The 13,001-nt window shown below is 36.9% G+C and overlaps 1 protein-coding gene across 2 annotated transcripts; it reads right to left on the bottom strand.

Annotated features, from left to right (window-relative positions):
• Nucleotides 1-2,568: 2,568 nt before the first annotated feature.
• Nucleotides 2,569-12,899, bottom strand: LOC108681500 (methyltransferase-like protein 25B). Of its 2 annotated transcripts, none has more exons than XM_018170535.2 (13): nucleotides 12,493-12,793; nucleotides 11,432-11,556; nucleotides 11,125-11,252; nucleotides 9,902-10,237; nucleotides 9,155-9,392; nucleotides 8,747-8,888; nucleotides 8,343-8,427; nucleotides 7,682-7,826; nucleotides 6,622-6,787; nucleotides 5,726-5,835; nucleotides 4,664-4,769; nucleotides 3,807-3,897; nucleotides 2,569-3,409 (listed from the first exon to the last, which is right to left on the bottom strand). In XM_018170535.2, exons 1-13 carry the CDS (start codon nucleotides 12,625-12,627, stop codon nucleotides 3,324-3,326), a joined length of 1,893 nt encoding a protein of 630 aa, XP_018026024.1. In that variant the 5' UTR covers nucleotides 12,628-12,793; the 3' UTR covers nucleotides 2,569-3,323. The 2 variants fall into 2 exon arrangements, with proteins under 2 accessions (XP_018026024.1, XP_018026025.1); XM_018170536.2 differs by lacking the exon at nucleotides 12,493-12,793 and adding an exon at nucleotides 12,875-12,899 and having other exon boundaries at nucleotides 2,570-3,409.
• Between the last annotated feature and the right edge of the window lie 102 nt (nucleotides 12,900-13,001).

The raw sequence follows: 13,001 nt of genomic DNA, 5'->3' as shown, positions 1-13,001 counted from the left end.
CGAGACATGCCAGTCCACGAGACATGCCACAGTCCAGGAGGCCTGCCACAGTCCACGATACATGCCAGTCCGCGAGACATGCAACGGCAATATAATTAATGTACGTTTAACGGTTCAACTGAACTACGAGTTTGATATTTATTTCGGTGTCGAATCTGACTGATCTTTAATGGTGATGTCGAAAACTGACTATTATTATGCAAGAGTATGTTGATATCAAGCATCTGATGTAGATGTTGACATTAGACGCCTGATGTAGACGCTGACATTAGACGCCTGATGTAGACGCTGACATTAGACGCCTGATGTAGACGCTGACATTAGACGCCTGATGTAGACGCTGACATTAGACGTCTGATTTAGGCGCTGACATTAGATGCCTGATTTAGGCGCCGACATTAGACGTCTGATTTAGGCGCTGACATTAGACGCCGACATTAGACGCCTGATTTAGGCGCCGACATTAGACGCCTGATTTAGGCGCCGACATTAGACGCCTGATGTAGACGCTGACATTAGACGCCTGATGTAGACGCTGACATTAGACGTCTCGCCGACATTAGACGCCTGATTTAGGCGCCGACATTAGACGCCTGATTTAGGCGCTGACATTAGACGCCGACATTAGACGCCTGATGTAGGCGCTGACATTAGACGCCTGATGTAGGCGCTAACATCAGTCGCCTGATGTAGACGTTGACAGCAGGTGCTTTATGTAGACAATGACATCAGACGCCTGATGTAGACGTTGACAGCAGGCGCATGATGCCTATAGGTGCTGACATCAGACGTTTCACATTTTTTTCTGACATTGCCGGAATACGACACTTTATGCAAATGTTGACGTAACAAAATATGTAAAAATAACTGGCAAAATATGCCAAATTTAGACGTTGTAGAGAGACGAGGTGGACCTGTTGTCAACATCAGGCACGTGGTGCAGACGATGTCATCAGGCACGTGGTGCTGACGATGTCATCAGGCACGTGGTGCAGACGATGTCATCAGGCACGTGGTGCATTCACACTCTTCACTCTCATGTCTCTTTTTCCGCAGTTGCCTACAGATTCGGTTAAGTCTTTTTCGTTCATTCCTTGCCAATTTCACATCATTTCCCCACCATTTTTCATTCTTTTTCTGGTTTTTGCATACATTCTTATTGGTTCTTGTGCATGTGCTCCTGGCAGCCTCATTCATACATTCCTTATTCCTTAAGTTGTTCATTCATACCCATAGTGGCAAAGCAGAGAGTTTTTTAGACTCTCCCTCAAGTTTGTTTTTGAGTCCTATAAGTAGACCAGTAAAGTATCATGGATACCAGCATTATCATACATAAGATTATAAGAAATTCATTCAAATCTTGAGTAAATGAGGAAATTAAAAATGAACTGATTCTAAAAAATCTCTGGTTTGCCACTATGTTCATACCATTCACATCATTTGTCACTTCCCATTCCGTATCAGCAAGTTTTACTATACTTTGGAAATACTTCCTTATTTTTTTACCCTCAACAGGCTCAACTTAGAAAATGTGTATTCCATATTGCTAATAGGCCTAGAGGCTAGTACTAGTAGTCTAGTAGTGATGTACTACAGTACTAGGTAGCCAGTAGGCTAGCCTAGGTAATCAGTCCTGAGATGACAACTCAACAGTACCTAAATAGAATTCTGCAATTTCTGCTTACAATGGGAGTAGCTTCAGGTACCCTATTCATAACGGAATTCAAGCAACTGTAGCACTGATATTTCGGAATTGTACACGAGAGCAGTCAAATATTAATTAAGTTTGACAAGTAGGTAGGTACGCCGGTTCGATGCCAACTGCCAAGATAATGTTACGGCACAGTTCCTTGTTCTAAACATAATGAAACTTCTACAAAAACACTCGTTACTCACCCATTAAAATCCTCATCTGCTTTTTACCAAATAATCTTGAAAACACGGTAGATAAAGTTAGTCCCATGATGATGTTTTGCGCCACGGAAAGCTTGAAAAAGTGTCAAAACTAATCAGGAAAGAAAGTGACACTTGCCACGTTCAATTGGTCACTGACGTCACGCCTCAGTCTCGGTCGTCTCAGACTGCCCAGCTGATGTAACAAAACTCTATCATGGATCCTCAAAATATGTAAATATTGCTATAAGATTCCTTACAAATGTGAAGGTTTGGATAAAGACAGTCAATGTTAACTTGAACTATTGTAAAGAGGACAATGTAGTTTATCATCGTCAAATATTCTATTTGAAAATTTGTGACTCATTTCAAAAGTGATATATAAAGTAAATCTTTATATATGATCCGTTCCGTCTTAGATTGTGCTTATCTATTCTTTTGCGCATCGATTTTATTTTTTCAATAGTTATATAGAAGCCTAAATATTAAAATAATGTAATGCAACATGGAGTTATGGCAATTTTACTGGCATTTAAGCAGCAGCCGGCAGATCGATGAACTATCATTTTTCCATCAAATGCAACTGATAACTCACATATTTGTATTCAGTTTAGGAAAGTTGTTGCTAATTATCGTTTAAAAAGACACGTATATTAATTGGATTAGATTAATGAATAGGGTTTTAGTCGCGTGTACCAACGCTTTTGATCCTGCTGCAGGGATATGGAGCTTCAATCAGACTGGTTTCTGCGACAAGCTCAATTCCAGATATACAAGTTTCTGCTGCTCGTAAATATGTCACAGGTCTTGATAAAACACATGAAAGAAACAAAATCTTTCTTTCAAAATTACAAAAATTCAAAAATCAAAGAAAAGAAAAAAAACAGCGGTATATTAAGCAATCAATAAAACCTGTCGAATCTGAGCTCAATTCAACTATTGAAACCCTCAAATGTTTCGAACATGATTGGAACGGAGAATTTACTCATTGCACAAGTCATGTCATTAGAGTAAGAGTAAAACGACCATTGAGCATTTACTTTATTATTTCCATGTTAGGTTTTTGGCGACAACTTGAGATAGAATCACAGTCAATATTATTCATGCATTAAATCTGCCCGAAGTATTTCGGGTTTGATGTACTGAAGAAAAGCGGCCGTTTTTGGTATTGGGAATGCATCAAGCCAATGAAACAATTTGACTTTACTTTACAAAGGAACGTCATCGAAGCGGCTAGTCAAAGTGTTGATGAATGTCTTAGTTGCAATATATTTTAAACTGAACAACAGAGGAACGTAGGGCCGTACTATCACATCATATCAGCGGCCGATTTTTCGTCTGTGATAGGTTGGTCTAGCTTGAAAAATCTTAGTGATTGGCCGACAGAGTTACAAACTCGTAACTATTTTTTATAGAACGGTTTTTGGACATCATCTGCGCGGTTTGGTTGCCAGCAGAATCATGTTGCGGGGCGACAGCTGCGGGTCGAAGGAAGGCACCAGCGCGCAGTTCACATCTGCATCAGCAAGAAATAGAATATAGGCTATATAGATATCGGATGAGTGTTAAAATAGGTATAAATATTAGTTCTAGGAAGCACAAGAAAGAATTAAAAATTATGGTGGTTAATGAAATACACTAGGACACGTTCAGCCTGTGACATAATTTGAAACCTAGTACAACCAAGAAACCTAGTACAGAATTGGCAAAATGATAAGTGGATTTTCGAACGAGCCAGTTTTTAACGACTTCATTAGCTAGAAGTTCTGTTTTAATATATAGAATAATCAGTAGCATTTTAAATAATCAGTACACATTTAAAGCGATTCCAGACATATGTATACAAAGCAAATACAATACTAAACATAAAAAAAAGACAACATGCTTATGAATACGATGCACAGTGAGCTCACCATTTTCATAGAGAAAGAAACATCGGTCCAGCAGCACCACGGTTTCTATTACTGGTGCCAGTAGCAAACGTAGCGTGTAGAAAATTATCACCTGCAAGAAGAGAACATATATTGCAAGGTTCAAAACTTTAGAGCACATAAAAGTTAATTTAATTCCCTTTACAATGAGATTGGGTTTGAAATACTGCAGATACCACGCAATAAATAATATAGAACTTCATTTAAGATACGCTATTATCAAGTACGTACCTGCGCTAGTAATAAGAGCGACATTTAATCAAGCTTCGATTCCAATAATGAAGTACACCAGTTATTGATCATCATATATAGATATTCTCTAACAAGTGCATATTCAGTTAAAAAATACCAACTTTAGAGAGTGCGTATTCATTCAATAATCATAGCACAATCGTCTTAAAATCGTTCTAATATTTCTGTGACCGGACGTTCACGTCTATAGTCACCTAGGGCGGAACGCCAAACAAATACTAACTTATTATTAAAAACAAGCCATTTTAAAACGATTGGCGATAAGAGACCCTTTTCCAGTAAATCAACTTTAGTTTAAACTTTTATTTCGACAAATTAGGGCCCTTTAGACAGCACTCAAAACTGTTGCATTAACACATAGGTGCAAAGGGGGCCGAGAAATTTCAGCATGTTCAAGGTAAAGGCACACTGCAAGACCACTAACTGAACATTCCTCATTGTTATTAAAATCAATTTTTGTACTAACACTGAGAAAGCTAAAGCACAACTAAAAAAAAGATATTGAATGATTTTATATCGTTCGCAAAGCCATGTTTCAATTTAGACCCAACTTTCCAAGTTGACACAAAAAAATAAATAATGCTTACCTGGCGCCACCTTGCCAACATGGCTTCTGTCTCAGGGGAGCTCAGGTCTTCATCGAGCAACTGTATCGTTCCCCCAGCCAAAGCCTTCACGGCTCGCCTCGCGTATCTGCCGTCAATATTAAACGATAAAATCTTGCAACTATCATAATTTTGTAGTATACAGGTGAAAGAAGACGCAATACAGCCACACAATTACTGAACGTTTTTGTCTAATTAATAGTATTTGTCAAGAGGTTAATCAGAAGGAAGGGAAGCCAAGAGCAATCGAGGTAAATAAGTAAGCTACTTCCGCAAAAGCGTACAAATATACAGTGGGGGGGAAATAAATATTCGTACACTTGAAAAATCTTATTTTAATGTATGTAAGTACACAAACTTAACAGGAAAAGTGATTTAAATTATGTATAGAGACGCATAGTATTCAAAAATACTATCAAAAGAAATTAAATCTCAATGCAACAAAAAACAATGCAACATGTTCACTTTTCGGGTGAAAAAAGTATTCGTACAAAACAATAAATCCGCATTATTTTAATTTAAAAAGGTGGTGTGCCAAGAAGAATTGTATAAAATACCAGTCAGCATCTGCAAATCATTGGTCGAGACGTATAGAAATAGACTGGTATCTGTTGAGCTGAATAAAGGGTATTCAACCAAGTATTAAATTAAAATAATGCGGATTTATTGTTTTGTACGAATACTTTTTTCACCCGAAAAGTGAACATGTAGCATTGTTTTTTGTTGCATTGAGATTTAATTTCTTTTGATAGTATTTTAGAATACTATGCGTCTCTATACATAATTTAAATCCCTTTTCCTGTTAAGTTTGTGTACTTACATACATTAAAATACGATTTTTCAAGTGTACGAATATTTATTTCCCCCCACTGTATCTAATAATTGTCAGATATGTTACATTGCTCTCTTCTTAGATAGCTAATCTTCCCATGTCTGGGAGACTATTGAACACAAAGAAATTAAAAGATAACGGACTGACAACTTACAACATTCCATTACCCAAAAAGATTTTAATATATTTTACAAACAGCTCGAAGTACTGACTCCTGGAAAGGCTTTGTGTGCGCGTGTTTCACGGGACGCAGGCCAGCACGACGGTGTTCCGGCCAACGACGCACCAAGATTTGCTCCAATGCAGCTCTGTAGCAATGCACCTGGGGACAAGCCATGACAATCATGGAACCAATTGTGATAATAGGCGAGCACGTATTTTTTAAACTACAATTTGCTTCATGTCTGCTCTGACGTAATTAACCTAAGACAAACTCGTAAACTTCATGCACGTGGCGGTGATGTTACGCGCAAAATTATTTTGCTAGATTATGTTTGGTCTTTGATTATTTCATGTAGACAAGATAGAAATTAAAAACAGAAGAGACTAACTAGACTTGCAAACGTACCTGTCACTCGACGAGTCCACTAATTCCAACCAAAGCAACATTGGAAAAAAAATTAGAAAAAATATAAAATTCCAGGAGAATATTTGCTCCTGGAATTTTCAATGCCTGAATAATATATTGTTTTGAATTAAAAATGCCCAGCTAATTTCATTCTAAAATTCGATGATAATTTCCAATTAGCAAGTGCCCGTCATTTACAACTCAGATTTCCCCCTCGTTTTTAATTCACAAGTTGTCGTCTTTTCCAATTCAAAATTCCAGTGATCTTCAATTCAAAATTCCCTATAATTTTTTATTCCAAGTTCCTTGTCAATTACAAATGTAAATACTTAGCAATTTCCATATGAAATTCCATGTCAATTCACATTGAAATTTTTCTGTAAGTTTTAATAGCAAATTTGCTGCCATTTTTGCCAACTGAAAATTCTCAGTCAATTTAGATTCCCGGTCAAATTAAATGTGATATTCCCCCGTCAGTTTTAACATTAATAATTATAAGTTCACCGACACTTCTGATGTACAATGCTCGGTCAATTCCACCTTTAAATTGTCGTCGCCTGCGGCGAGTCTGCAGGCGTAAGCTTCGATGGCGTGGCAGGCGAGCTCCCGAGCCGCGTAGGTCAGCCTGTATCGCCTGCAATGGCGGCTAGCAGGGTAGCCTGCATCCTGCCTCTTATCTCCTGCTGCGGTTGTATCGGTCTCATTACTGAAAGAAGGAGAGAATTCACATGTTAAATAATGCGAGTAGGTAACGACAAACAATATGGTGGCAGAACTAATGGAACGCAGGCTCCAAGGGAATATGAATCCCTTTACTCTTCTTCCGTCAAAAGAAAATCATTTTTGAAGCAACAAATACAAGATAAAAACAATATTCATATATTTCTAATGTGTTAATGTCACTTATTTGCTTAAATCGCAAGTTGACTAAAAATTTAAAAGCAAAGAATAGTCCACAAAAATTCATATCTTTATAGAAAACGACTATTCTTTGCTTTTAAATTTCTAATGTGTGTCCATTAACATTTTATGCACTCGACTTCGCTGAACCACTACTTCCAGCTAATGATTTAAAAAATCTTTGTATACATTATATTCGTAATGATATTAGGTTGATCAATAGATTTCTAGAATAGCTAAGCCACAATTCTTCTAAAAGAAACGTGGTTATCCATGAAGTGTTACAATAAAATAACTTTGAGGCACAACAAATACTTTAGTGTATTTTGACATTGTACTTTCGTACAAGTAGGAACTTTTACATAACAGACATTTTGGCTTGTAATACGGTGCAGATTTTGACTTGTAATAGCAGCATAGCCTCAGGCTTGTCGTACATGAAGCATTCATAACCCACATACTGAACTATTAGCTGCTTAAAGCTTCACATAACAGCACTTACAACCCACATACTGACCCATAAGAAGGCTCAGAAAGTTTCATGTAGCAGCACTTACAACCCACATACTGACCCATAAGAAGGCTCAGAAAGCTTCATATAGCAACACTTGCAACCCTATACCTGTCTCTTATNCATATACTGACCCATAAGAAGGCTCAGAAAGCTTCATGTAGCAGCACTTACAACCCACATACTGACCCATAAGAAGGCTCAGAAAGCTTCATATAGCAGCACGAGACAGACGCGATGTAGCGGCAGTGCGGCGAAGCAAGGAACACTCGCAGCACCGTCGTGGCGAGGTCGCCGCAGGTGTGAAGCCCAGTCAATCCGAATGAACGTGGCTCTGTATTCCAACTTTACATATATATGAATACACATACGGTAAAGTGGGACTGTCAGAGGATTAGAACAAACTCTAACCAGATACATGTGTTGATCAGGCATGCCAAACACGCGATGTATTAGGGGCAGTTCGCGTTTAAATCATCTAAATAAAGTACTTAGTCCAAAAGAGTTAAGGGTTTACTACCGAAAAAATCCAACCAAATAGGAAGTAAGCATGCGAGAAAAAAAATTAATTCCAAATGTGTAGGCAAAAATAGGTATATACTGATAATTGGGCGTTAATGAATATTTAAAAGACATTGAGGCAAAATCTATGCTATGAAAAAATGCAAACAAGATACAAAATAAGGATTTGAATAGGGAAGCATCTCCATTTGTCATTTAAAAAATGACAAATTATTCGAAAAATTTTGTCATTATCAAGGAAAGTTCAGACATAAGAACAATAGAATGTTAGATCCAGTAGTTTACAAATAATCAACCTGCACTGGTGCTGTGATAAAGTGCAACAAACCTTCACTTGACAGCGAGGAGTGCTGAGGAGACAGAGGCTGGTCCCCGTAAGATTGTGTAGAAGGATTACAGGTCGACAGAACTCGCTGAAAAGTAAATACCGGTATGAGTCTTACTAAAATTTACGAAATGAAAAAAAGTAAATTTCGACTATTCTTATTCTGACAACTCTAATGCTTGACAATCGGAGTAAAAATTTCTCGTACGTGAATTGTATATTATTACGAGGACATAGAAAAGGATGTAATAGCAGGATAGATTCGAGTTAGCTGAAAAACACGTACATAATGCAATTACTTTTGTTAAATGCTTTGGGATACTTGGAAGCATGCATTTGGAACTTAGGTGCAGGATATTTTGTAAAGCAAGAGAATAGCACATAAAATTAACTAAAAAATTCCTTACTTGAGTGAAATCTTGAGGCTGAACACCAGGGTGCAGGTCACACGTCACATGCTTGGGTCCCGCTGGCAAGGAGGGGCGCACGTCTGCAGGGATGCGCTTGTGAAGTTTGAGGATGGATTGCTCCAACTGAGCGTCAAATTTTCTGAAAATTAACATTGAAGTCAGAAAGATAACAGGCGGGAAGATGGTATAGTGCTGGAGTAAAAAGAAGAATAATTTTTAAAATGAGTTTCCGCAGAAAAGAAAAGGAAGTGAATAAATGAATTTTGGACAAAATGAATAGGTAATTAAAAAAAATCATGGCAAGTTCAGCCACAGTAAGATAATTAAAATCCTATGCCAAAAACGAGTCTCAAACTTTAATTTATATTACCATATGAATATTACTAAATTCTAGAGAGCGCGTACCGAGCCCCAACAACAAAATCGTCTTCTCTGTCCACACACACGACGTCCATGTTGTAGCCGTACGCCATGAGCCGCGCTAAGTGACCACAGCCGCTGCCGATGTCGGCGGTCACGTCACAGTTGACGCTGGCCGCGGCCATGGCGGCCACCAGACCCAAACGGGCAACTTCGTGCTGCTTCTTGGGCTTCAGATGACGGCGGAATACGTGCGACATGAGGGTGTGGTGGCCGCCGCTGCCTGGGGACAAGTTTTGTGTGAGATTAACAACAAATTGTCGGCGGAAACGTTCGACACAAGTTGGTGTTGTGACGACCACTGACTGGTTTCGATGCTATGGATAAAAATTTCTCTTGTCGATAGCTTAAAGATGATATTTCCAATCTGACAATTCAAACATAAAAAACTATAATAGGATGTGTATAAATTGAATGTACCAACGCTAGTTAATTGAGATTAGCTGCACGAATTGTCAGTGTATTTTTATGAGATGTACCTAGGCCATGAATCTCATAGTCCCTAAATATATATGTATACGTATTATATATACACGGGTGGTTAATGGACAGAGAATGCATAGAATTCTCTAGCCGTTAACCACCCGTGGTTAAACAAGCTTATTCTGCCACCTAATACCAACTAAATATAAATGCATGCACTAAAGCAACTTACAAAATACAACAGAACTATTTCAAAGTCAATCAGACACAAAAAATTATGGTATATTTTATTTTTTATCAACTTCTTACCTCTACACAGTTCATTATGAGACGATTGCCACAAAATTGAGCGTGGATCATCAGATGGCCAAGCTGGCTTCAGTGCAGCCGATAGTGATGGCACTGCATCATCTGAGGCTGATGATGACACTGTATGATCAGTGGCTGATGGTGATGATGACGCTGCATCATCTGTGGCTGATGGTGATGATGGCATTACAACAACTTTAGAGCCATTTGCTCCAGACTCTTGTTGCTGGTGCTGAGAACTGTTGAGCTCAGCAATCAACGACAATTTTACATCATTGCGGCCACTGGTAGCAGTGCTCAGCCCACCTCTAGCATCACACTCAGTTGATTTTCTGTCTTGGAAAAGAAGAAAAGTTAATGCGTCTGATACTACCATCAGTTATGGTATACAAAAAACGGCGAGAATTCTTTCAAAATATCCACATTTTTAATAGTTTCCTACAGGGAAAATGGAGATAATGGTGACAACTTGGACACATGAATTTAAAAACCACAACGATATGCATTCATGTTCATTGAAGAATAAATGATATGCATTCATATATGAACAAATGAGATATATATATATATATAATGTGATTATCATCCATTTTTAGTATCACAGATGCATACCATCATAGGCTGCTCTGCAGTGAAATCTGTTATAGTGCAATAAAAATTTGTTGATTTTGATTTATAATTGAATGAAGATTATAATCATCGAATGAATGATTATAATTGAAGATTGAGATCAATAAGGAATATTTGAATATAATTTCTGAACATATTTATAGGCCTAACAATGGAATGAAAATTACCACTGATCATAATCATGACATGAAATTTGAAGAGGCCATTGATCATATAGTAAAAATACAAATAAATCATTTTAACATTGCACTGAATCACACATTAGTGGTTCGTAGGTACATATTCTCTTGGCATATACCTATACAGAATCTTGCATGAGAGACTTGGTCTCCACACTCTTGTTTGAACAAAGAACAATTATCCCAGCCTGGTATATAAACAGTTAAACACTCTTGCTTCCACACGAGACCAATATCAAAGGTTTACTCACTATTTTTTGAAAATGGAACCTATATCCATGGTCCATACATCCTGTTTTAACACAAAACAAATATTCCTTAGTCTATATCCTTTTTCATGTTTCAACAGTGAACAAATATTCTTGACATAAATACACAATTATTCTAAGCAGACCAATTATTTCAGCAACTTACCACACTGCTGATCCAGCAAGTACTGAATGAAAGGCTTCACTGAAGAAACTGCATTCCTTGGCAGAGAACATCTGAATGCAGCAGCTTGGAATGCAAGCAGTGATAGAGGGAGCACACCAGATGTAAACCTTGGTAAAAATTATATTGTGTTAAGTTAGGTCAAACAAGGTTTGTAGTTTGTACACTTTTTCAACTTGACTTTTTAAAGCCAGAATTCAAAGAACAAATTTGAACATTATAACCTATTAAAATTATTATTGAATTATTACTATTATTACTATCATTACTCCTAAAAACAATGACTTACTTATTATTTATGTTTGATGCACCAGGAGGCTGCAGGATAGTTGCCAGCTGAGGAGGAGACAACTGAGAGAGAGCATCTTGCCATGATTTAGGAACTTTGGACCACAGATCTTCACAAAAGAATTCCTGAAAACATAAGAAATCAAGGAGCTGATACAGACTAACATATTGCAATGGGGCACATAAAATTACTGCACCTTAAGATCCTCAATCTTCATTGTCAACTTTTAAATTAAAGCACAAAAATTAAGAATTTAGTAGGTTAGATAGGTACAATAATCAGAATTATAACAGCATTACATAAGTTGTCCCTAGCTGGCTGAAATTAGACATATATAGCACCAATGTCAGATAATCAGCATTCTGAGAGATTACATTAGGTTTATTGAGCCAAGTTTATATAAATATAAAGATGATATAGTTGCCAGGAGACAGGAGTCTTTTGAATTTGTATCAGAAGCTTCCTGATACAAAAGGTTTGATTCCATTTTGACTACAATTGCTGGATGAGTGATTGAGATTACTCTGAGTGTGACTGAGCACCTAGTGATTGAGATTAACTCTGAGTAGCAGTAGCTAAGTAGCAATTAGCAATCAGTAATTCATGTACTTTAGCATTTATTACTCACTTTAACAATTGAATTAGTGTAAAGTTGAAAATATCCATACATTTTTTACTGGCTATACAAACTGGCTTACCCAAGTTTGTTAAATCAAATTGAATGTAAGTAAGGGTTTAATTTACAGGTACCTATTTTATCTAATAAAATTATGTTAATTACCAGGCATTTAATCACATGTTGGAAAAACCTACAACTTACTAATGAAGAAACTGAGGATAATTATGAAGGTTTTCCAAAAACAATGCAACACAAATTCAAAATTTAACTGCAAGTAAATTTTGATCTTGCTGTCACTACCTTTATCACATATATACTGGAAGCTTAACCTTATATCTTCATGCCCAATTATGATACAGCAAAAAATATCTCAAAACTATATCAGAAAATATTTTACAACCAAAAAATTTACCACATGAATGTTAATATAGAAATAACTTACCAAAACATAGGAATCTGTCAAAAAAACATAATTTTCTAGTAAATGGAAACTGCTGTCACAAAAGTGTTTCCAATACTCTATAGTATATTGATTTATCAAAGGGATTGACTTGCAGCTTGAGTAACTTGCATCCATGATTAGAAGCTATATGGTATGGATGTATAATTTATACTATATGTACATATACTTCAGTGTACATTTAGTGACTAGTGTTTGCAAAGTTCTGGCATTTGCTCTAAAATAGAACCATATTAAAGAAATACCGTAAAATGGGGTAACTTAGAACACTTTTATTTTTATAAACGATGCCATTTTTTTACTAGCTAAATTAAACTTGAATTGAAACATGCAAAATACAGGTCTATACTCTAGCTTCACTCACCATAAATTGCTGGCTCCTGCCTCTCATAGTCTTTATGTAATTTCAAAAAAGTGGTGGTCTTTGTTACCCCAGCTCTTGGGGTAACTTAGACCGGGTGGTAAAATCAATTATATTTTTTGGTAAAATA

Source organism: Hyalella azteca, unplaced genomic scaffold (assembly GCF_000764305.2).
Source record: "Hyalella azteca isolate HAZT.00-mixed unplaced genomic scaffold, Hazt_2.0.2 contig9625, whole genome shotgun sequence".
NCBI lineage: Eukaryota > Metazoa > Arthropoda > Malacostraca > Amphipoda > Hyalellidae > Hyalella > Hyalella azteca.
This window is presented reverse-complemented; position numbering and strand designations above follow the sequence as displayed.